At 46.1% G+C, this 26,831-nt stretch overlaps 1 protein-coding gene across 1 annotated transcript in view; it reads left to right on the forward strand.

Annotated features, from left to right (window-relative positions):
- plxnd1 (plexin D1) overlaps nt 1-26,831 on the forward strand; it is a 114,795-nt gene that overhangs the window by 35,882 nt on the left and 52,082 nt on the right. Inside the window, exons 10-18 of the mRNA XM_079488658.1 lie at nt 3,900-3,989; nt 5,025-5,118; nt 6,741-6,898; nt 12,891-13,036; nt 18,397-18,502; nt 20,446-20,585; nt 21,640-21,819; nt 23,625-23,709; nt 25,819-26,085. Coding sequence (XP_079344784.1) covers nt 3,900-3,989; nt 5,025-5,118; nt 6,741-6,898; nt 12,891-13,036; nt 18,397-18,502; nt 20,446-20,585; nt 21,640-21,819; nt 23,625-23,709; nt 25,819-26,085 — 1,266 coding nt within the window. The remainder of the gene's footprint in view (nt 1-3,899; nt 3,990-5,024; nt 5,119-6,740; nt 6,899-12,890; nt 13,037-18,396; nt 18,503-20,445; nt 20,586-21,639; nt 21,820-23,624; nt 23,710-25,818; nt 26,086-26,831) is intronic.

The raw sequence follows: 26,831 nt of genomic DNA on the forward strand, positions 1-26,831 counted from the left end.
GCCTGCACGCATCCGCCTGGGTGACAGCAGACTGCTGGGAGAGCACTGGCACTTTGACATGGGGGTTCAGATCAACATATGGAATGAATTCTGTACTGGCCATATATGGAGCGTGTCTTGGTTGTACAGGGAGGTCAGATCAACATATGGAATGTCAGAACAGGTCAGCTCCATATATGGAGATCTAAGGGTGGCAGCGGGGTCAGTGTCTTGAGCGTACAGGGTTTGATGAGGACCCAGGTAGGGCCGGTCCTTAATTTTCAGGCCTGTTGAGAACTCTAGTTTTCGCCGGTGAGATGTAGAGTTGCTGGCCAATATTGATGACATCAGGGATCTCCATATATGGGCTTAATATTGATGACATCATGTGATGTCACTTGGCATGACTATATATGGGGGCATGACCAACTGACGGGAAATGCACAATTTCATAGTTAACTGCGACCTGTGGTCGCAATAATCATAACTTCTATAATGGCCAAAACATGCAACAACACTGTTTGATCTAATGTATTAGTAAACATTTCTTGGTATTTACTGGACTGAAAAAACACAATTAGATATTTTCCCTAAATCGTTCAGCCTCGGCAGCAGCTAGGGGATTTGAGATTTATCCAAATTTCATGATGCGTAATTGATTACAATTAAACATGGAGGCGTGTGGTGTAAGTAGGGCCACAAAATGAGTTAGCTACAGACGGACAAGGGCATAATATGATTTGGTTCAGCGAAGGAACCAAACCTGGGGTAATCGCTTTGGTGTGTGACAAGAGCCGATGGAAATTGTGTGGGTGGAAAAAACAAGTCATGAGCATGATGAATGAGGGTGTATCTTCTCTGATTATGTTGCTCACCTCGCGGCTATCAGGGCCCGCCATGTTCTGTGCAGCTGACTGTGACCGAGGCTTATGCCTTAGTCAGCACATTACAGTGTGTACTAATTCAGAAGTACCACACCAAGAGGGAGTGCAGGAAGATGTACGCTTACTGGTGTTCTTTTTGATGATCTGCTGCTGCTTCCAAAATCTGTTTGGAAACCCCTAATCCTCTCTTTAATCCACTGTGTGTGTGTGTGTGTGTGTGTGTGTGTGTGTGTGTGTGTGCGTGTGCGTGTGCGTGCGCGTGTGTGTGTGTGCGTGTACGTGTACGCGCGTGCGCGTATGTGAGAGAGTGTGAGAGAGTGTGTGAGTCAGTAGCTACTTCTGTGATAAGAGGTGGGGGGCTCTTATAGATTGTGAAATTGCTGTCTGGTTCCCAGGTTGGGTCAGCGTAACCCCAACTGCCCCCTTTTCTGCTACTGTGCTGCAATGGAGACAGACAATGAGTCACATACAGTACATACGCATGCAGGCACGCATGCACGGCGCGTACGCACACTTTCTAAACTTTACAGGAATAAAGTTTTCAGCTTGTCTGTGACTCAACGGAGACTGAACTTTGTGTCGTATATGAGGTTGTGTTATACTTAGTGGTGTGCGGGTGTCGAGCACCGGAAGCTCACAAAGTCCAAAATGTTGGTGCGCGACACAGGCGGGCAACCAAGTATAACTGAGGCTTAAAGCGTCACTATCACACTGCCTCCTGTGGAACTTGTGGCCTATTTTGACCAAATCCCACATTTCACCACAAAATCCCCACCCCCCAGACGCTGTAAAAGTGACACAGTCTGCATTTTTCACGAGTTATTGGAATTTAACCCTGGTAAACAGTTTAACCAAAGTGACTGCCAACACGGAGATGATTACAACCTTTCCCTCCAGTATTTGTCATCCCTTAGACTTTACTACAAATAAACACAGGAAACCGTATACTTTATTTTGCAATTTTGAAGGGGGGGGGAGCCATAAAAAGTTGTTCTAGTAGGAATAATCTGTTCACAATTAAGATTGTGAAATGATTATTTCATCCTCTTTTATTTTTAGAACAATCTGACCCTTTCTGTTGAAATGTTTTTCACAATGTGTAGCTCAGATGCCAAATGTGATGAATTCTTGTTCTGCTGTAATATGGGTTATTATTATAATTTTTTTTTTAACCTTTATTTAACCAGGTTAAACCTCATTGAAATATACAGTAAATTCTCTTTTGCGAGAGGCACCTGGCTGGGACCTTTTAAAAATAAAACAACAATTTTAAAACAAACAGGATTTGGCTGTCACAAATGCTGCCACAAAAAACAGACATGACAGCTTCCTTCCATTCTCAAGCTCTTAAGTCATTCAAGATTGTCACAAAAGCTTCATTAGTGGTCAGTTCAGACAGCTTCATGTCTTTCTGGAAAGTGTTACACACAAAGCATCATATCTGACTGTTTTATTTTGCCCAACTCAGTCCGCCCATGTGGAACGGCCATGGTTTCTGTCAAGATTATGTCCGTAGATAAAGAGGGACCAAGCAGAGCCTTGTAACTAAAACTAAGATTAAGATATTTACAACCAATGTCAAATCTTAAGGCTGCATCGTAAGGCATCTACACACCAAATCTTAAGGCATGTTGTTAATCATTGTTTAATTATGTGCTCGTCTTTCCATTTAGCAAAATCACTTTCCCATCCCCACTGGCTCCAATCGTTTGCCTAATCGAATCTAAGTAAATGGAAGTGAAATGTGTCATATGACAAATGACGTCTAATGATGTCATCCAAATACAATACCTACCCAACAATATTGCCCCTTAAAGGAGTAGTTCCCCCCCCAAAAATGATCTATTTTGTATTAACAGGTTAACGGCCACCTGGTGGACGCAAGAGCCAACGCTAGACTGCCGACCCTACTTCATTTTAGTGTGTTGCACGTCCGGTTTGGTCGGCCATCTTAGATGCTAAATAATTAGAGTCAATGCTAGCGAGCTAAAATGAGTCCATCCTTGCTCTAGAAAGAGCCAATGTTCCAATCGAGATCACCGGATAATCACAAAGACCTCCGAACATCTCGCGTTTTGTCAAAGAAGAGACGGCAGTGCGTGTGCGTGAAACCTGTCTAGGATCGCTGAAGAAGGAAAGATCGCTGAAGAAGGAAAGGCCAAGCAAAAAAAAAAGAAAAAAAGAAATCAGCGATCCGGTTTGATATCAATAAAAAGCTTATCTGACGTAACGTTCCGCCAATAGCGGTTTCCGGTTGGATTCTAATTGGCGGAACGTTCCGTCACAAGCAGTTAATTTGCTAATTACACACCCCATGACACCTTGAATTCATAGCGATTTTTTAGTTTTTGTCACATTCTTAAGCCAATAATTGGATGACACGGCGGAGAACTAACCGATGAGCCGGTTAGGCTTGGTGGTTTATTGCGAAAAAAAAAAGAAATCTCCATAAATTCAAGGCATGACGCCATGAATTTATGGAGATTTTTTTTGTCGCATGTAATACACATGTGTCGTGTGTAATTAATAGAAAATAAGTCATTCTTGAGGTGAACAATCCCTTTAACAATCAGTATCATCAGAATTATCAGCATATCGTTCTTTGGCTTTCTTGATCTCTGCCTTTCTCTGTTCGTGAAGATTGAATTTGTATTCATTACTCCTCCTGCCTCCCAGATGAGTTGCTGAGGTGTTGGCACCAGCGAGGCCAGATGTTTATGAATATGAATTATGAATGATTGCATCTGTGTGCCTGGCAGGAACAATTATCATGGGCTATTTTAGTTTCCTGGTATTACGCCGCATTCAGAGTTGTCGATGGTTACCAGACCTATTGGAGAGAAAAATGTCTTTCACATGCCCCCCCCCCCCCATCCAATCTCTCTCTCTCTCCTTCTCTTTCTCCCTTTTTTTCTGTCTGTCTGTCTAGTTGGGTATACCACAAGAGATAACATACCGTGAACGGAATATAAAATTACCTCAAGTCCATTTGCCTAAATATAATAGTCTTAATATGCATATACTTGTGCTTCACAGGGCGAGGAGCTGGAATGTGATTTTGGGACAGAGCAGCGCTACGGAGCCTGGTGGTTGAACAGTTCCACCGTGCAGTGCACTGGAGTCACAGTAAGTAACAGTGCCACAGTCCACTGGAGTCACAGTAAGTGACAGTGTCACAGTCCACTGGAGTCACAGTAAGTGACAGTTCCACAGTCCACTGGAGTCACTGTAAGTGACAGTTCCACAGTCCACTGGAGTCACAGTAAGTGACAGTTCCACCACAGTCCACTGGAGTCACTGTAAGTGACAGTTCCACAGTCCACTGGAGTCACAGTAAGTGACAGTTCCACCACAGTCCACTGGAGTCACTGTAAGTGACAGTTCCACAGTCCACTGGAGTCACAGTAAGTGACAGTTCCACAGTCCACTGGAGTCACTGTAAGTGACAGTTCCACAGTCCACTGGAGTCACTGTAAGTGACAGTTCCACCACAGTCCACTGGAGTCACTGTAAGTGACAGTTCCACAGTCCACTGGAGTCACAGTAAGTGACAGTTCCACCACAGTCCACTGGAGTCACAGTAAGTGACAGTTCCACCACAGTCCACTGGAGTCACTGTAAGTGACAGTTCCACAGTCCACTGGAGTCACTGTAAGTGACAGTTCCACCACAGTCCACTGGAGTCACTGTAAGTGACAGTTCCACAGTCCACTGGAGTCACAGTAAGTGACAGTTCCACAGTCCACTGGAGTCACAGTAAGTGACAGTTCCACCACAGTCCACTGGAGTCACTGTAAGGGACAGTTCCACCACAGTCCACTGGAGTCACTGTAAGGGACAGTTCCACAGTGCAATGCAGTGGCCCAGAAAAGTTCCAGTTCAGTTGTACCTCTGGAGTCATTTCTATTATTACCATTATTTATTTTACTTTTATTTTTCTCGGGCAAGTTGACTAATAACCTATTATTATCTGGAACAGCCTTGGATGTGTAATTGTAGGAGGAAAGAGGATAACATACATACACACACAAAAACATTTTATACACTTTATATGCCCACTTCTACCATGATAGAATGGTGCTACGAAGCCATTTCACAGGAGCTGTTAAGTATCCAGTGCCTTGACTCGTCTGACCACTGGTTCTGTGTCTGTCCATGCAGTTGTACACAACACAGTGGAGTCAGGTGTACCAGCTTGTTCTACGGAGAAGAGGATACCCTGTGAAATACATCGACAGCCCTGAGCAGTTGGAAGGTACAGTGAGACACAGGTTTCTAAAGTGGGGTCCTGGGACCCCCAGGGGTACTTGAGGTGGTTCCACGGTGTCCTCAGTAAGATGAGGACTAGTTTAAACACTGTTTTATTTGCCAATCTACTGTATAAGCTCACAGTTGTGAGCTCATGTTAAACAAAAAGTTGACACCAACTCTTTACAAATGGGGGTCCAAGGCCAAATACATATGTCACATATCAATTGGTGTCTTTGACATGAAAATGTGTGAGAACTATTGCAGTGAGAGATAAGGCTGATGTAAACATCATAGTGAAAGACAGATGGATATGTCCTCAGTGATGTTTGTGATTATGGTTCAGTTTTTCCATAATTGCTGGTAATTAGATTGTCACAAAATAGACCAAATCTTGACTAAGTTGGCCACTAGCATGCCTGTCATTCCCCTTGCTTACACCTTAAAAGAAAAAGGCAAAAACAAAACAAAACGATCACCCACAGGCTTCCAGTCTCACTCTCGCTTATTATACACATTATGTATAACGACACATCATTTTGCAACAAATTAAAATTTTCCATACCACTACATTACGCTACCGCCTAATTACACAGTAATTATCGAAGGAGCTGTAATTTGAAAAGGTTACCAAATGCTCCACCATGCATTGTTGCAAACAAAAATCCAAGCACCATAACAACAGCGCGCGGCGTGTGCTGCTGACAAGCGACGACAATGTCTAGTGTTTTTGGACTTGGCATCTCGTCCACCTCCAGTGGAGCTACAAGCCCCCATTCCACCCCCTCACCCCGCTCCAGCGCCAGATGCGGTGCTCGTACGCGCCATGTGTCTGCCATGTGAACGCTGCCGAAACAACAGCAACCGGGCCTCCTGCCAGACGCATTCTGCATAGTTAGTTATAGAACTGAACTGATGTTTCCTAGCATGCCGACTCATCACAATCTTGCACGTTGCACAAGCATGTATACACACAAACGCACGCATATATATTGCACACATGGACACACACACACACACACACACACACACACACACGCACAGACACACACACACACACACACACACACACACACACACACACACACACACACACACACACACACACACACACACACACACACACACACACACACACACACACACACAGGAAAGCAGAAGATGCACAAATGTCGGTGCGGGTGCAATCTGTGCACACATTCACGAGACAAATGGGGTTGCTCACTGGGAGGCTTACTGGAACGTGAACGTAATCATGTGTTTCTGCCTGGCTTTGTTCTTCTTTGCACCAGCAACTAACAGTACCTCATCTGCTGATTTATTTTTATAGCATGTCATTCTGCAGATGCTTATCCTACTTGTCCATGACACGCAGCCCATGTGGTTCAGATATTCCGTAAAAAGCAACTTGTGATTTCCCCACCACTGTGATTTTAACCAACAAAACCAAAACTTTGGTCAACGGTGGCTGTTTTGCAATAACAACATAATCCTTCTGCTTGTTCTGTTCCACGTTCCCATGTTTCCTCATCCCCTCCCCCCCCTCTCTCTCTCTATCTCTCTCTCTCTCTCTCTCTCTCTCTCTCTCTCTCTCTCTCTCTCTCTCTCTCTCTGTCTATATATATATAGTGGAGGTGTACAACTGTGGGGTTGGCAGTTCCGACTGTTCCCAGTGCTGGGGCCGAGAGGACCAAGGGCATCTCTGTGGCTGGTGTGACAATGGCTGTCGACCCAGGGACGACTGTCAGCCAATCAGGGACCAGTGCCCCGCCCCAGAGATCCACAAGGTAAACATCACACGTCCACTTATGATTTTGAGCCTTCTTTCCCCTTTTTAACCATTTATCCAACCTGGCGTCCCAATTCATTCAGTCATTATTTACAAATTTCACAAATTTACAAAGAGTTTTAAATATAGCAAAAATACCCGATCTGCAAGTTCACAACGTGCCGCTATGCGACAGGTTGAGAGCTTGTAGATCGGAAGTATAATATAAGGCTCACGGCCCTCACCTCTATTTCACATCAGTGAAGTGGTGAATCATGTGGTCAGACACGCAGCGAAGTGATGAATCACGTGGTCACATGCGGCGAGGCTGCACCCACAAGGCCCCCTTCGGCGTCCGTTTGTCAGCTGACGATGGGGTTTACTTTGGAGCGAGAGATTGTTTGAACAGGCTGTGGATAAAACAGTTTCAGCCTGTAACAACACACTGGCGTTGCACTGTATAGTGGTCCTCCTCCGGCCCACTCAAACCACTTTGCCCCGCAGAGACAACAGCTCTGAGCTACACTGACTCAGGAGGGCATGGGAACGAGGACCATGTGTTCCGCCGTGAGTTCTGCCGCGTCTTCCGCGAGCTAGCATTGGCGCGCGTGTAAACTATGTGGACACACAGTGTATGGAAGAATATGTGTGTAGGGCCCTTTGTGCAGCTCGCCACAGGAACTAAAGCTAGAGAGTCAAGCGCCATTAGAGGTTTTGTATCTGCCGGCCACAATAATAGCAAAACCACATTTGGTCGGGAGAATTACGAGTGTTTATTTGAAGACATGGCTCGATTGCGGTCAGTAGTTACTGCCGTGCAATAACGGTAACTGCCGGGTCTGTTGGGGCTTGAAACCGTACGCTGAACTCATCGCGACGATCATCAGCGTCGCTTTACGACTTCTGTGGTCAGGACACTGGGTCCAAACGGTAACAGTGTAACTGTGTTTGTGTGTGTGTGTGGAGGGGGAGGGGGAGGAGGCTTGGGTTCAGATCAAAATCCACCGCTAGTGAAGGTTTTATCCACACCGCCATATTAGATGGTCATGGGAAGTATGGCTCAAGTGAGGCTCAATCGGGCCTAAACTTCCTGTAGATAAAGCCTACTCTGCCCAGGAGAGCGAGCTGGAAGAACAAAGTGGGCTCACGCATGTACATGTACACACACACGCACACGCACACGCACACACACACACACACATGCTCTCACACGCACACGCACACACACACACACGCACACACACACACACACACACACACACACACACACACACATGCTCTCACACACATGCTCACAGACACATGCTCTGCGACTCAATAGAACCGCAATCTGTCACACAAATAGACTGTCTAGAAGTCTTACTCTATTATTCTTCATCCTCTGTAGCCGTCAGCGTGCTGTGACTAACAGGATGCTGGAAGGATGACTTGTGTGTCTTACTTCTTGCGGGACTGAACTCAGCCGTACCGAAATACCTTATGCATGGACGGGTACACGCACGCACGCGCATGCACGCTCTCCCTCTCTCTGTCTTGTTATTACTATACTTGTGAGGACATAAATATTGTAGGACAGCAACGTTATAAATGTATTTTTTTGTTGTTGCCTTTTTTATTACCCTAGGCTGAACTTTAACCCATAACCCCTGAACCGAACCTCCAAATGCCCCATTTAACCCCAACCTGAAACATTTCCTAATTTTAGCTCTAAAATCATTTTAACCTTGAAATATTAATTTCTCTTGTGAAGAGGACCAGGACATTTGTCCTCTCAGTGTCTATTTTGGCACATTTGGCCCTCACAAATATAGTATTAGAAATAAATGCACACACACACACACACACACACACACACGCACACGCACGCGCATCCACACATCCTTTCAATAGGTGCCTCAGGAGAGGGGGTTTCAGAAAGGAAACTGGGGCTGTGGTTCCTTGGGGTATGTGATGCAATGCTTTGGCAGCCATATTTTCCCAGAGAATCCACAGGGGTTAGAGTTACAGTCCACTCAAGTCGGAGCTCTCAGCCTCGCAGCGGAAAGCTTCTCCTCTCCCACACTTTCACACGCACAAACCACGGCTTCTTCTGGTTACATAGTCATAATGACTAAGCACGAAGGTTAAAGGGGTGATGATGACATGTGTGTTTCACTGCCCTGCTTTGTCACATGCAATATTTATCACTAGGGTCAAGCACTGAAATGTAAATAATGCGGTGGAGTTTTGTAGCAAGCACTGTGGCAGAGGTTTTTTGTCATTCCCTTATACATTATAATGTCACATACTGCATACTTGTGAAATCATGTATGTCCATGAACTGTTTGTTCCTCGTGGGTCTTTGAACTCTTGTCCATTGTTAAAAAATGATTTAGATTTAAGTACGTCTGAAACAGGAACTGACAAATGGTTTCTGAGAACAGAGAGAGGCCAGGAAGACATAGAGTTACAGCAGGAAGAACAAAATGACATCATTGTGAAGAAAACAAACAAATGCATTACCAACGTTCGTTACAGTAGTTCTAGCTAAGATGACAGTAATACGAACGTTGTGTGTGATCTGGCAGAAATTCAAAGGCTGGTGATTTATATTGTTTTATTTCTGGTATCTGTCTGCAATGTACCATGGATAGTTTTGAAGAAATGTTGGCTGAGGATGTTATGAGGTACAAACCTCTACATTCCCTCTCCCGAGGGACTATGAACACGGCAATTAATTAATGGAGGGAAATAACACAAACTTTGTCCATTGTCTGTAGCCAGAAATGACAAAATCCCAGTGACAAATTATATAAAAGCAAACAAACAATGGAGACTCAAGTGTCAATCATTGTTCCAGAACTGTATACAGCAGTAGGCGGGCTCTTTGTTTTGTCCTCAGAAAACTTGTTCGGTTTCTTATTTTGAAGTGTGCTGCCAGCTTTAGGGTTGAACTAGTTGGATAGAGAGAGGGTGGAGGAACCTACAGTATAGCGAGGCCATTTTTCCTGTTTTTGTCCTCATGTCTTCCTCCCATCAGTGTGTTAAACAGGAAGTGGAGCAGTGAGAGGAAGATCAAAGTTCCGACTATATAACCTCAATTCACTATAGGCAGAAATCTAGAAGGAGTTGTTTATTGGAAGAATGAAAGTGGTGGTGATAATGGCGTCGAATTGGTAACCAATGGTGGAACCCCCCCCCCCAAAAAAAAACAGGAACCTAATGAGAGAGAGACAGAGAGATAGAGAGATAGGAGGAGAGAGTTGAGGAAATAGGGTAACCAATGGGAGTGAAGGGGGTGCGCGGAGGGATGCGAAAAGCACTGGAGGCCTTTCGCACAGGAGGCAGCTGACTCGTCTAGCAATTAATTTTAAGGGCAGGTAGGTAGGCGTGGGCGATCTGACAGGCGTAACGACCGCGCAACTGTCACCTTCGTGCTCGTCTCACGCACGCACATGTCCACCGGCTGGCCGGAGTTTAAATGTGTTCAACTTTCGTTGTATACAGTTGGAGGCCATCGATATTGTCCTTTTCTTTTTGCTGAGGTTTGCGTGATCTGCGCAAAACCCCTTTTGGTGTTTTAAACATTATGTTATAATTTAGCTATTGAAAAATATCAGATCTACAAGCTCATAGCGCGCCACCGAGTGGCGCGCTACGAGCTTGTAGGTCTGCTATTTTTGAAAAATCGTGAAAATATTTATTTCAGAAAACTGGAGGATTTAGAAGGATTTTTTTTAAATTTTGAGGTCAGGCCTAAATGGGTCAAATGATAAGGGACAATATCGGTGGCACCCAACTGTATACACCGCATAGAAACGCGGCCATTCACACGAGGGAGTGCGACCTGCAGTTAGTCGGATCCATTCAAGTACACAGGCTTTGTGTTGCTCCTCGTGTGAAAAGGCCTTAAGGCTTCTGGGTTGTTGTTTCAATTGGGTTTAAGAACCCCTGATTCATGTGCCGGCCGGGAGGACCTAATCTTGACGGACAGGGTTCTCCGCCTCCAAAACCTGTAGTCCGTGGCTCACGGACTAGTAGTCCAAACTCCAATCCATATTCTACTGTGTGTCAACCCCAGATACTTTTGAAACCTACTATATTGTGGCATGTTCCCAAAAGGCCTATAATTAATTGCTACCTTAATGGGTTTTTTAGGTTTTTAAAAGCGGCTGTTTCACAGAGACAAATTCACACATTCTCTGATGTCTCTGGAAATCAAGATCCTCTCAGAAGAGGTGTAAATGAGCTGCACGCCAGCTAACGTTAATTTCAACACCAACGATGCTCAATGACACTGCAGACACTCAAGGTGCTATTGGACGGCTGGTGATAATAACTGCTTGCTGCTGAGATGGGAGTTACTGGGTGTTGTCTATCTATATCCATACGTGCATATGCACGTGCACGTGCAGCATGTGTGTGTGTGTGTGTGTGTGTGTGTGTGCGCGTGTTTGTGTGCGCGTGCACGTGCGTGTGTGTGTGAAAAAGAGAGAGAGAGAGAGAGAGAGAGAGAGAGAGAGAGAGAGAGAGCATAGTTACTGTATGGTATAAGAACGTGTGAATGTGTTATGATCACATGTCGTGTGTCTAGATATAGCATAAGCTTCAGGCTTGCCCGCTACGACCAGGAAAACACTTACATCATTTCCCCTGGTCCAGATCCAACAGATACAACTGTAAGCCGCCTGGTCGGTCTCAAGCAGTTTGTTTTCTCATGATATTAAAAGTCATACATTCCCCTCCTTGTTTGAACACTTCTCACTTTAGCTCTGGAGCTACGGGCGTTTATTTATCCCAGCTGTCACTCACTTCAGGCAATAATAAATTGAACTATTTTGAATGTGTCCCCCACTGCCCCCTGCCCTATCAACCCAGACCAAACAGCGTTGCTGTTTTCCTTCGTACGTTCAGTGTGTGATTGAGTCAGTGCGGGCTGTGGAGCCGAGGATAATAGCAACACAGAGGGATCAGTGGGACGTGTCCTCATCCCTACCAGGGGAAACGGTCACCCAAGAAAGGCATGCGCGGCGCATGGGGGCCCCATGGTCTGCAGCTATCCACTATAAGCCCTATTTTATACTTTGTTGTGTGCTGACAATAAATAGTTGCTCTACAATCTCACGATGTTGTCGCATCACTGTTGAAATATTTTCAAAAATGTTTCCAAACTTTTTACATTTTTAAAACATTTTTTCAAAAATGTCCCCCTGTAATGACATTGCTAAAATAGGGATGCCACAGTTAATGGGGTTAAGCTAGGTTAGCCACAGTAGCACAGCTACAGCGGGAAGTAGATGACGGTAGATTTCTGCTGCCGAAGGAGCCAGAGATGCTTATCTGGAAAGCTGTGTTTCCGTCGTCATCGGAGGCGTGCCGGCCCCTCGCCTTCCACCCCCACGGCTTCCTGAGAGCACCGTGTGGGGGGGAAAAAGGATTCAGGAGCTGAAATGGTGCATGAGGCAGTGCACGCATCAGAAAAACAACAGGAGACATGAGAGACAGAGGAATTTGACACGACAAAATGGAACGGCGGTGTGCATTTAGCTCCCCCGTCCGCTCTCCTCTCCACACTCAATTTTGTAAATTGCCTCCCCACTCGTTCACCTCTCCTGCTCTCCCATTGCACCTCGCCTCTCTGCCACTCGCGCTCCCCGCGTCTCACGAGGGGCGTGCATGGAAGGGCCTCTCAGCCCGCTCTTCATTAACGTGTGCTGTAGATGCCGAGAGACTGAAGAGTCTCATGCTTAATTTATTTACACCGCCGTACGTGGACATATAATTCAGGCTTCTAGGGCTAGAGAGGGTCTGGTCTACCATGTGGGTATATATATATGCCTAAATTGTACCATTGTCAATTAGATGTCTCCCTCTGAAGAGGCACTTAAACTGGACACTTATCTTATCTTCCATTTCTGCCCGTCATTAGCGCTAATTGTTTTCTACTTCTGAAGGGCATGCATGTCTTCACCTCCCTCTTCTCTCCATCTCTGTACTCTCCTCCTCCTCCTTTTCCTCCTCCTCTTCCTCAGATCTATCCGCAGAGTGGGCCCGTGGAGGGGGGCACCCTGCTGACAGTGCAGGGGAAGAATCTGGGCCGGAGGGCTGAAGCAGCGACGGTCTCCATTGGAGACGTGCCATGTTCTCTCCTGCCTGAGCGCTACACCGTCTCCGAAGAGTGAGTACTAGGATGTCTACGTCCTCAACTATAGTCTCATATGACCCATTATTTGGCTACTTAGGTTTCATCAAGGGCAGCTGCTCAGATTTGGGATTTTAGCATATTAAACATGTAAATGTGTGAAGTTTTCTGTAATTTATGGACAAATCTTGTAGAACATTAAAAAGTTAGTGATCTCAACCGTGTAGAAATGTGCACACACATGCCCGGCCTGCGCACACTCACTCACACACTCACGCACATGCACGCACTCACGCATGCACACGCACGCACGCACGCACGCACGCACGCACGCACGCACGCACGCACGCACGCACGCACGCACGCACGCACGCACGCACGCACGCACGCACGCACGCCACACACACACACACACACACACACACACACACACACACACACACACACACACACACACACACACACACACACACACACACACACACACACACACACACACACACACACACACACACACCCACACATGGTACCTCTTTGAGCTAGGAGCTAAATATACTGTGATTGGTATTTCACATGTCATTGGACAATTTTATATGTAAAGCAAATTACATACAGACCACTTTTCAACAAGTGCCGACAATTTTCTCCAGTAATAACATTCATATCGTTTGAAACCATATGCAGATCATTTGGTGTGGCTACCGAATGTACGTAGTGCGGTTTGCACAAATTCATCAGGCTTTTCACAAATATTATTATGCAGCGCACTTCCCTCGCTCCCTCCCCGCCAGGGACCATAACACTGTCACCATGGAGACAGCAGGACCGCGGTTTGACACCTGCACACGGTGCCTGGGCGGTGGAAAGCTGTAATTCTAGAACTACATCCAAACTTCCATTCCAATATCTGTTCTGTTCATGTTCATCCGGTCCCGCTCCGCTGAAACCAATCACTGTTTTTTATGCCTGATTTATATTTGATTCCGTGCCTGAGTGTGTCGTGCACTGAAAATAACCGATCTACAACATCGCAAAGCATTACCCCGCAATGCTTTGTGATCGTGTAGATCGGCTATTTTTGTAGCGCGACACCGCCACGCAACTGAGTCTAAACAGGCCTTTAGAATTCAGAGCAGTTCTGAGTTTGACCTGCAGGTCTTTCCTGTCATCGTGGCTTCCTTGACACATTTTCCCAAACACGCACGTGTGCGCACACACTCACACACAAACAGCGAATCACGTTTCACTCCTGGGGATGATCTCATCTTGCATCGTCATCCCTCATTGGCTCCCCAACCTGGTTGTTATGACAGCAATGCCATATCCTCGGTGCGGGAAGCGGCGCTGAAAAATCAAAACACGTCAGTGTGGCTGACAGCAGGCATGCACAAACATGCACAGACACACACACACACACATGCACGCGCACCCACGCACACCCACGCACACACCTGCACGTGTGACCTCAGCAGCCAGGGCTGTTGAGACAGGTGCACGTGGGGGTGAAGGGTCACAGCTGTGTGGACAGAGGACAGTGTGCAGCCCTGGAGAGAACCAGAGCCCACAGTCCTAATATGTCACCGGTCTAATTAATGGCATCGTCAAGCACGATGCGCCTCATTTGCTGGAGTATGTACGTGCACTTCTGCGGATACTTTACACTCAAGTCCTCCAAGTTGCCCACGGCCCCATCAATCTCGGTCGCAGCTCAAGTGTCTTCTGTAAGGACCAAACTCACGCCCACGCGCTCAGAGTAACATCCTCGGTGCTAATGCAACCCATCTGTAACTCTGAGACTGTACAAATGTAGCCAGATGGACCCGCAAGGACCCAATGTACCTAAAGTAACGGGTCCATTTGTACAGTTTTAGATTTTAAATCGAGCTGCACAGAGTTGTTATTCTCATCATCCACTCGCTGAATAGATCAACAGGTGACTCTCACTGTAGCCCATCTTGTTCGTTCTTTTCATTGGTTCAATTGTTATAAAATCCACAGACACTGAGCAGTTGAGACGAATAACCATCTAAGTCCATACTAATTATCCATAATGTATAAATCATGGATAAGGGTTCAGGACAGAGGCCTTTTCGGGGAATATGGACTTAGATTATTCGTTAGTTAGTTATTCGTCTCAACTGTTCTTAACCACTTAAACTTCCAGCAAGTGAATTTATAAAAAACAATTAATAGTGAAAAGGTTGAGATATGGATATAATGAGGTTTCTTTCCGACAGTGGCAACATGTTATCTATGGGAGGTGCTGTCTAACTGTCTATCTTTAACACAGACTAGGGGAGGTGGTGGAATGCAGGCCGAGGGTCAGTCAGGACTCCTGCTGGGAGACTGGAGCATTGTGTCCTTTGCCCGCGATCACACTGCGTCAACATCACACTTAATACCTCCTGCACGCACGCACGCACGCACACACACACACACACACACACACACACACACACACACACACACACACACACGCACACACGCACACGCACACACACACACGCACACGCACACGCACACACACAAACACACAGGCCAGTCTACTGTACAAAGATATACTGACCTCTCCGGAGCGTCTCTGTATTAATAGCAGCTGCTTTGTAATACAAATAACACTTAAAGGGCAACATTGCTGAATATTTTGACCTGAATCTTGAAACTGAAACGTTGGGAATTGTCTGTGCTGGGAGAAAGTTGATTTATATAGGTTTTTTCAACACGGCTGTTTTGACGCACGCACGCACGCACGCACGCACGCACGCACGCACGCACGCACGCACGCACGCACGCACGCACACACACACACACACACACACACACAGATACTGTAAATCATACACACTCAAAGTTTACAACTCTGCATGCACACACTTGCACTCAAAGGACCACAAGGGAAATAAGCTCTTAAGCTTTATTGTGTTTTTTTCCTTTTGAGAGATATGTGCCGTAAAATACATGTTTATGTTAATGCGTGTGCATTTTGTCAATGTTGTGAAAAAAAGATGCCAGATGTCAATCTATCAATTTATTATAAGTCTTATTGTCTATACTGTATGTACGTTGATAGGATTCAGTTTAAAACATATTACTTGTATTTGCAATTTCCATGGTAACACACAATACACGCGATAGATCATTGGTAAATTGGAACAGTATGTTGTGACAAAAGATGCTTGTGGGTTTTAACAAAAAAAAAGAAAAGAAAGGCATCTTCGATCCAGTTCTTTGAACTCGGTCATCTGGACCTGAGCTGGTCTCCAAACCTAACCCCACTTACATAATAATCAACCCAACCCAGCCCAGCCCAGCCCGGTCTGACCCGGTGTCTTGGACCGTCTCGTTTTATGTCCCGCCCAGTCTCTAGGGGTGAAACACAGCTCCTCCACATATGTGAGGATTTAAACCCCTCATCAGAGGCGCAAGGCCTCTTGTCAATCACCAGCTAGCGCTGTAAACCGCTGGCTCGCATTTATGGCCATCTTTAGCATGAGACACCTGACTAAATAAACCAACAGCGTGTGTGGAGCTGGGAGGTGATGGTGTGCTGTGTTGTAGGTTGCGTTCCCCCCATGGGAGGTGATGGTGAGCTGTGTTGTAGGTTGCGTTCCCCCCATACCCCCCACCTGGGAGGTGATGGTGTGCTGTGTTGTAGGTTGCGTTCCCCCCATACCCCCCACCTGGGAGGTGATGGTGTGCTGTGTTGTAGGTTAGCGTGTGTGGAGCTGAGAGGTGATGGTGTGCTGTGTTGTAGGTTGCGTTCCCCCCATACCCCCCACCGAGCTGGGAGGTGATGGTGTGCTGTGTTGTAGGTTGCGTTCCCCCCATGGGAGGTGATGGTGTGCTGTGTTGTAGGTTGCGTTCCCCCCATACCCCCCACCTCAATAAACCAACAGCGTGTGTGGAGCTGGGAGGTGATGGTGTGCTGTGTTGTAGGTTGCGTTCCCCCCATACCCCCCACCTCAATAAACCAACAGCGTGTGTGGAGCTGGGAGGTGATGGTGTGCTGTGTTGTAGGTTGCGTTCCCCCCATACCCCCCACCTGGGAGGTGATGGTGTGCTGTGTTGTAGGTTGCGTTCCCCCCATACCCCCCACCTCAATAAACCAACAGCGTGTGTGGAGCTGGGAGGTGATGGTGTGCTGTGTTGTAGGTTGCGTTCCCCCCATACCCCCCACCTCAATAAACCAACAGCGTGTGTGGAGCTGGGAGGTGATGGTGTGCTGTGTTGTAGGTTGCGTTCCCCCCATACCCCCCACCTCAATAAACCAACAGCGTGTGTGGAGCTGGGAGGTGATGGTGTGCTGTGTTGTAGGTTGCGTTCTCCCCATACCCCCCACCTCAATAAACCTGCAACAGCGTGTGTGGAGCTGGGAGGTGATGGTGTGCTGTGTTGTAGGTTGCGTTCCCCCCATACCCCCCACCTCAATAAACCAACAGCGTGTGTGGAGCTGGGAGGTGATGGTGTGCTGTGTTGTAGGTTGCGTTCCCCCCATACCCCCCACCTGGGAGGTGATGGTGTGCTGTGTTGTAGGTTGCGTTCCCCCCATACCCCCCACCTCAATAAACCAACAGCGTGTGTGGAGCTGGGAGGTGATGGTGTGCTGTGTTGTAGGTTGCGTTCCCCCCATACCCCCCACCTCAATAAACCAACAGCGTGTGTGGAGCTGGGAGGTGATGGTGTGCTGTGTTGTAGGTTGCGTTCCCCCCATACCCCCCACCTCAATAAACCAACAGCGTGTGTGGAGCTGGGAGGTGATGGTGTGCTGTGTTGTAGGTTGCGTTCCCCCCATACCCCCCACCTGGGAGGTGATGGTGTGCTGTGTTGTAGGTTGCGTTCCCCCCATACCCCCCACCTCAAGTCTGATTTATACTTGGTTACGTGTTTCCCCCCCATACCCCCGTCTGATTTACTGGTTGCGCATTGTGTCTACCACCCTAAATAGCCAATCTACAAGCTCACAACGAGCCACGCTGTGACGCATTGTGAGCTTGTAGATCAGCGGTGCGAAATACTGCACCGTCTAATTATAACTCAGGCTTCAGAACGGTAGATCATGGTGCCTCTAGCACGTCACATTATGATTAATAATACGACAATGGCACAAGGCCTAATCACAGCCAGGAGGTGAGAGGACAACCTTTAATCTCTGCTGTGGTTTGGCACATCTGGTCCGAGGAGCTTTGAACTTCACATCCTCTAATATCTGACGCCTCCGATGATTGGATTCCATATGTAAGTGGAATGCGCTTTGATGGATCGACCCCAGAACATGGATTATCGACCCTCACTGGTACTACTTGTACTTGCATTGTTTAGTCTTGAAGTGTGCTGTCTTTTGTAATGTTTATTGCCTTTTGTGTAATTCAAATGTGCTGTTTTCTGTTTTCTCCCAGACTGGTGTGTGTGACTGGGAGGTCCGGCTATGAGATGATGGATGCTGTCCAAGTGACTGTCGACCAGGCCTTAATGGGGACGTCAAAGGAACCATACACATATTTAGTGAGTTGTACTCCCACAGTCTGTCCGGTTCTCTCCGTCCGTCCGTCCGGCCGTCCGTCTCTCCCTCCGAATTCTTCTCTCCTCTGTCTACATGTCTTTGCTCCTTGTTCCCCAGCGGGAGTGCCGTCCCAATGTGTCGGTTGAGTGTTAACAGATGTGTTTTATGATATTCAGGAATGCGAGTGTGTGGGAATCTTCAAACACTGATGAAGAACTGCAACTTAAGCACTATTGTCGTTCAGACCCGGCTGCCAGCAAAAACAAATATGGCCGCCTCATTGCGATGTTCCCTCCTCTGAATTCATTATTGGTGGAGGCAAAAGCAAGCCAGCATTGTGTTAATTGACCTCGACCCACACAGGCTCCCATTGGACCAAGACTATGCGGCCAGTGGAAATACCATTCTTAAGCCTTTTGTTTCTTTTTGTTTACGGACAAAGAGGGTTCTTCATACTTCATCTGGATAGCTTGATAATTTTGCCGGCTATCTTAAAGAAAAGAAGGGATTTGCCGGTGAGTCATCCGGCGGAGGGATCACTATGGTCTCATGAAGCCTTCTCCAAAACCATCGGAGATGAACAAAATAAATCCAAAACAACAAACATGGTTGTTATGGGAACTCCTCTCGGGATAGCCTGGCTCCGAGCTGCTCATGCTTCATTTAGACTCTGCAGTACAACGGCGTTGTGCAACCAATACCAGATGATAGACGATCTACAGATGTACAAGCTCACAACAACAGATCTGAACACAATGTACCGAGCATGTAGATCGGCTATTGTTGACATGCGCCACCTCACCGCGCCGGGTTCTCGCCGCGCAATACGAACAAAGCAACGAAGTATAAATAAGGCTTCAGCGCGAGAACGTGTTTTCCACATATAGTGCGAGGGGGAGATGGGTGACAACGGAACGGAACGCTGGGTGGGGGGGATTTTGGATCCGAGCGGAGACAGGATATGTGTCTCCAACTGCACCTCCTTCCTTGAACCTTGGGCCGGAAACATCTGCCTCCTTACGCCCACTCAGACCCGTACACACACACACACACACATGCGCGCGTGCGCGTGTACGTGCGCACACATACACACACACACACACCCACACAAACGCACACGCACATAAACAAACGGACAGACAATAGGCCTCCCCATCCGTGCATACAGAGGAAGTGAGTCCTGTCAGTGAGGATAGGAGGTCTCCCTGGAGGTGAGTTTCATGGAGGCTAGAGAGGCTCTGGAATGCTGATGGTGCTGTAGGTGTAGGACATGGATATTCATGTTCGCCTTAGTCCGTTTGTTCCTACGTGTCAGCGTATATTAGGTGTGTATACGTTATGCGCACGTATGCATGCATGTATCTTGTTTTGTGTGTGTGTGTGTGTTGCTTGTGCGTGCGTGTGCGTGTGGGGCGGGACTTCTTTCTAGCCCAAAGTACACTGTAAAATCTAGAGTGTTAATTTAACCCTGAATTTGGAAGGAATGCACCCTTGCAGGTTCATGTTTATACTTTCAAGTTTCAACGTACTGTGTATTTGACAGTGAAGCTGTCCGGTATGCGAAGGCCTAAAGGGCGTTTAGATTCAGCCGCGCTAGCCTCTAATGTACTGCAGGCTGCACTTTCTTCACAGCTTTCCTCACTAATTTACCGTTATAGTCAGCATGCTGTCTCAGCCAAACTAAAAAAGAAAATAAAGAAACAAGATATAAATTATGTGCAGGATCTGTTGCGCGTGGCTTTGAATTGTCAGTTTTATGTCTAGAAGTGCAATATAAAGCATAAATTACAGTTTGTGTTTTTTTTCTTCTTTTTCCCCCCTTTCTTTTGGAGGGGAGTTACGAGTGAACACTGCATTTCTCCATGACATAAGCTGTCACAGACCTCCCATAATAAATTCGTCTTCTATGTCTTGATCATCATGTTTCTGCCATCTGGGTCTCCAGGTCCCCAAGCTGTCGTCCATGAAGCCTGAAAAGGGCTCCCGTGCTGGGGGCACCAGAGTGACCATCCAAGGGGAGCACCTGGACATTGGCTCTGAAGTCAGAGTAATGGTCAATGGCACCGAGGAATGCAACATCATAATGTGAGTGCTGCTGTAATAATTACGATGAATACGACAAATATAACTTGAAAAGAGACATATTCTCATAAACACTATACTGTATGAAAAAGGCCTTAACATAAACATACTTTTCAAGGAAAATAGGATACAGATTTACTTTTCCACAGCCAAGGCAGCAAAGTCAGCAAAGTCCAGGTAATTTGCCAGAGGGATCTCAGGCTGTGTTGTGTTCAGGATCGTAGGGGACTAACAATTCAAATGTACCTAGGAGCCTGATCCTGTAAAAAGCTTTAAATGTTATCTGTAAAATCTGCACCACTTAATATGACCTGTTAAGAGCTCAGACAACCTGCAAATTCCAGAGGTTCAAGTGCAGAGGGCCAGGAAAGACACCCATTATAATGCTTTCTGCTACTTATTCCTAATCCCTAGCTGTTTACTTTTTGTTATCTCTTTTTCTGTATCTGTCCTGTGTTTCATAATTTGCTCTCGGCCACGGGGGACAACTTAATGTCCCCCGTGGCCGAGGATATCCATCCGTCTATTACACTGTGTTGACTGGGGTCCCCTAGGGGTCAATAGTGGGTCCCCTCATGTTTTCCCTCAACACTAAATCTCTTTGCCGGAAACTGCCGATCTACAAGCTCAACCACACATTTGCAACACGTTGTGAACTTGTGTAGATCTGCATTTTTTTGCCAAATGTTCGCTGAATGTTTGCCTCTTTGAGCAGAATGTTCACATATGACGTGCAACGCTAGGGTTCATGTGGTTTCAATCTATTCTAAAACCCCCGGCCAACCAGTGCAGAGAGAGCCAAGAGCAGATAACAGTAGTTATCTGTTGTGGTCGCCTGTGGCTTAAATGTGAGTGCACTTCATGCAGATGCTTGTGCACAAAACACAAGTTGTTTACACACTGTAGGGACCTCTATGAAGTATTTTGTTTAATAAACTCCCAAACAGTCATCCTTTAGAGTCATAAGGGGGGCATTGTGACGGAACTTCTGTGCTACGAGAAATCATGTTGCAGCTGCGGTCCTGTGATTACTGTATGTTTACCGCTCGTGTTCCAGGCAAACAGATGACACCATCGAGTGCACCATGCCTGCAGCCGCGCACACACAGACGGAGCCGGTGAGCGTGTGCGTGGAGTTTGAAAACATTCCCTGTCAGAGCGCCGAGCTCAGCACAACCTACACCTACGAGAAGAACCCCACCGTCAGCTTCATCAAACCCAAAAAGAGCTACCTCAGGTACACGTGCACGCACGCACACACGCACGCACGAACGCACGCACGCACACACGCACACACGCACGCACGCACGCACGCAGGCACGCACGCACGCACGCACGCACGCACGCACGCACGCACGCACGCACGCACGCACGCACGCACGCACGCACGCACGCACGCACGCACACGCACATTTATATTACTATACTTGTGAGGACATAAATAATTTAGGATGGCACTTTAATAAATGCCTCTTTACACATTTTTGCCTCTTTTGTTACCCTAATCCTAGTCCTACTACTGAAATCAGACAATCTGCAAGATCGCAATGCATTGCGCTGCGATGCATTGACATTTTGTAGATAAGCGTGCGACACTGGCACAAAACTAAGTATAAATCAGGTATAATTCTAAACCCATAAACCCCAAATCTAACCTCTGAACCCCTAATCCTAACCATAAATCCTAACCATTTTCCCAAATCTCTTAAAAAAAAGAAGAAAACCAGAAAACAATGATTTCTCTTGTTAGGACCAGGAAATTTGTCCTGTCTATTTCAAATATGGTACTACAAGAACACACACGCAGTCACACACACACACACACACACACACACACACACACACACACACACACACACACACACACACACCCTTGCGTGCGTGCGTGCAGACCAAAACCAAACATCTCCTAAACATCCCTACTTAAATGTCTTTGCGGTTGGTTCCCTCCCAGAGTGAATGACATAAGCTGCTCCAATAATGTTTTCCTGATGTGGCATCTTCTACAGGCCTGGTACTGTATCTCCTAAACAGTGAGATTCCAGGCTTGGTATTCAGTGGTGGACAAAAGTATTAGAAATACCACAATGCAGAAATACTGCAGTAGTAAGTCCCGTATTCAGACTTGAGTAAAAGTACAAACGTATTTTCCGTCAGAGTATACTTACAGTACAAATAAAAGTACCCAAATATATGTAATAAGATTATGTAATAATCGAAATATACAAAGTTAATTGTAAACAGCCAGCTAGGCCTGGTGACAGGCCACTTGGCCTTTGATGTTGTAATTGTTTTGAGGTCACAAAGAAGTTGTTTTGTAGTCCATCAAATAAAACAATGATTTTAAGGAATAAAGATAAAAAATAAATTAATACATGGTATTCCCAATATTATGATTAACCTCCTGAGTTAAAGTTCACACATTAGCCCTGGACTAGTCAGAGTTTGAAGATGAGTAAAGTGGGGGTGGGGTTTGAGTGTATATATATATATATATATAAGTATATGCAAGTAAAGTAAAAGTACCTCAAAATTATACTTAATTCCAGTACTTGAGTAAATGCACCTAATTACTTTCCATCACTGCTGGTACTAATATCTTCTAAACGTCACTGCATGTGTGAGACGTTTCCAGGAATAGGAGGGAGCCTTTGATAGGCATGTGTGCAATCTGCTTGCAGAGCTATGTAGTGTGGTGTATCTAATTAAACAATGCATGCACTTTTAGCTGCAGTGCGTGTGTGTGTGTGACGTGTGTGTGTGTGTGTGTGTGTGTGTGTGTGTGTGTGTGTGTGTGTGTGTGTGTGTGTGTGTGTGTGTGTGTGTGTGTGTGCCCGCGTGCATGTGTGTGTAAGTGCGTCCGTGCAATGCATCTCTGTCACACTGTTCGTTTTTCTTTAACCTGTGCTGTTATTGTCTCCCTGCCATTATGGTTGCTTGTTGTTGTATGCGAGCATGTGTGGTGGTTGTACGTGTTTTGCACCCTCACTTTCATAACCATTGTTATGGGTGTGTTTTTGTGTGTGTGCGTGCGTGTTCTAGTGGTGGCAGGACCATCACAGTTACAGGTCAGGCCTTTGACCTGGTGCAGAGTGTGACCATGGACGTGCGCGACATTGGACAGACAGTGAGTCACTGCACGCTTCATTAGAATGTGAACTGGTTGACACTTTCGCCCGTATCTGCACAAGATGATGAGTGGTGCCATGCAGTCTGTTATACAGTATACCGCTGCGCTCGTAAATGAATGCCCTACTTTATTTTTACTACAATGTTGTGCAAAAGCAGCATAAGTAGCACAATATTGTAAATAGCTTTTCGCTACTTTTGAAAAACTTTGAAAGTGAACGTGGTTAAGTGTGTCTGTGTCTTGTGGCAAAAACATTATTTCATTGGATCCATTTCCTGAAAAGTAACAGTTTGGACATCCAAGGTTTACACCCGACAGCAACGATATGCTGTTGTACACCTGGCAATAATCTTAAACGCATATAATGCTGTAAAGTGAACAGCATGATGAATGGAACAATGATGCAATGCATTTGGCAGTACCGGACAGAAACATGGACATGTTTCTTCTGTCTCAACATGAAGTGGAACATGTCTATTGTGAATATTCTCGCCGTGATAAGCGATAGATCCAGGGCCAATGGCAGGAGCCTTTATCACAGAGAGTAAAGTGTGATTTATATACTAGCTACTCTGTAAGCTTGCCAAAAAGAGCCAATCTACAATCTACAGGCTAACAGCCCCTGTTGCGTCAGAGCTGAAATCCATACATTTAGTAAGAGACATAATTGCATAACTTTAACGACCGGAATTCGAACACGCGGGTGTCTCCCACGGGAAACAAAACTTTAAACTCTCATCCAAGTGAACATCTTGGCGAGGGGAGATAGTGGGCTTACGTGCTTCAGTCAGGGCTACTTGTCAACCATTGGGCTTATCAGCTTCAAACTGGGCTACAGGCTACTTGTCAATGAGTAGCGTCTAAATGTCTCAGTGGAAGAGCAGAGAGACCACCTTCAACCACTGCAGATGTACTCGTTATATTGTATTAACATACTCTAAATTTTAGAATATGTTAATACAATATAACGAGTTGTAACTGATTCAGAAAATCTGAATTCTGAATCAGGGCCCACTTCAAAAGCTCAAAAGCATTGGTGGCCCAACCATCTACTGTATGACCACTTAAGTGGTCAGATGGGTGTGCCGCGTGCATTCCAGAGCATGTTGCTTTAATTATAATTTCTCAAGGTTTTACCTTTATTTGACATATATTTTTTTATTTTAATGTAATATTGTCATTAACATCTTAATTATTAGTTATTTGGGGGCCCAATTGCAGTGTCCTCACTGCTGCCCACATGTTGAGAATCACTGCTCTAAAATACACGCTGGTTAAATTAGCCTTACTACCGTACCTCCCCCTGGCCAGCCTGATGGAGGGGAAAGGAACTGGTCGGAATAATGTGTTCCTTCCACGCATTACGTCCGGCCGGGGAAACTCTCCCCTGTCAGGTGAAAAGCTTGGACTCCAGTCCTCATGCATAGAAGGAAGCATGAGGTCAGTCCGCTGCCCCCCCAGGTTGGCAGAGGAAGTGTAGCGCCCAGGATTACATTAGATATTTGACACTGAGTGAAAATATGGGATGCAAAATCGTGGGAAAAATTTAGAAAGAAAAAAAAGAAAAATAGCCTTTAATTCATGACTCATTCTATTATTCATTTGAGTACAATGGCTGCAATGGAATGGAAACAAGCCCCGGCTGGGGCATTTTTCTCTTATCTTTTTAGACTGTACTCCCTGTACTGTTAACAATCTGGTTAATAAAGTACTCAATAAATCAGTGGTTCCAGAACTTTTTAGCAAGCGTCGTGCCACGTTGTGAGCTTGTAGATCACTACTTCTTAAACATTTGTTTTCTAATTTATGGAATTTCTTTGATTTCTTCATGAAATTACAAAAAAAAAAACATGTTTTTATTTCATGAAAATTGAAGTGTTTTAAAATAATAATTAAAAAGAAAATGTAGGAAACAAAAAATAAAGGGTCTCATAAAAATGTGTCCGCGAACCACAAATGGGTCCCGAGTCGAGTCCCGACCCAGCCAGTGTTTGGGAACCACTGCAATCAATCAATCAATCAATCAATCAATCGATCGATCAATCATTCATCAGCCAACACAAGTTGCGGCGTATTTTCCATTGTTCTCCGTCTGCATCTCTCCAGGCCTGCACGGTGCACTCGCCCTCCATGATCACCTGCTCCTCGCCGGCCGCCAGCCAGTCTCAGCTGGCGCCACTGCTGTTCTTCCTGAACGGCGTGCTCTACACGGGCGACAGCCCCGCCTTCTACGACGGCGAGCCGGGCGAGGAGGAGGACGAGCCCCACGGCGGCCACTTCGTGCTGGAGTACATGGAGGACCCGCAGTTCTTCACCGCCAACCACTACATCAAGCACCACTCCGGAGAGGACGGGCTCACCCTCATCATCACCGTGAGTCACTCCCCATCCAATCAGACGTTAGGGCGGGGGGAGGGGCACGGAGGCCACAGTGTGAGGGCAGGATGTAAATGAGCTTTCGGCTATTTCTGGTACGACCGTCATTGTCAGTGGTGGAAATGAACTAAGTGCATTTACTCAAGTACTGTACTTGAGTACAATACATAACAGATGTATTTTCAAGTACGTTGTTCAATATGTTATACTTCTATACTGTTATACTGTTTGTAAACAGCCAATTGAGCCTGTAGATCTGCTGATTTCAGAACATTCTTGTTCTGTTACTCAAGTGGGATGTACACGCACATTAGACACACCAACAGACCGACATGCGGAAACAACGGTCGGACATCCGGTCGAACATGCGGTCGAACATGCGCTGCTCCCGTGCTTGCGGTCAGGGTTAGGTTATAGGGTTTGAGGTAGGCTGTCGGTCTAATGACAGGCGGACCAATAGTATGTCTAAACTAAAGCCTGTACTCACTCAAGTAAGTACATTTCGGAATACAAGACTTCTACTCAAGTATTTGAGTATGTCTACATTGTTTTACTTTTAAAACATTAGAGTACTTTTTCCACCACTGGTTATTGTGCATAGTCCCGGTCAACTAAACAAACAAAAGCCAGATCTCAGTCTTTATCTTCCACGCTCCCATAACAGCGGTGACAGACTGCTCCGTCTATGACTAACAGTCATGGCTGAATGCCTTTCTATTCTTATTCATACAACACAGACGCTC

The sequence above is a fragment of the Electrona antarctica genome, assembly GCF_951216825.1.
Source record: "Electrona antarctica genome assembly, chromosome: 2".
NCBI lineage: Eukaryota > Metazoa > Chordata > Actinopteri > Myctophiformes > Myctophidae > Electrona > Electrona antarctica.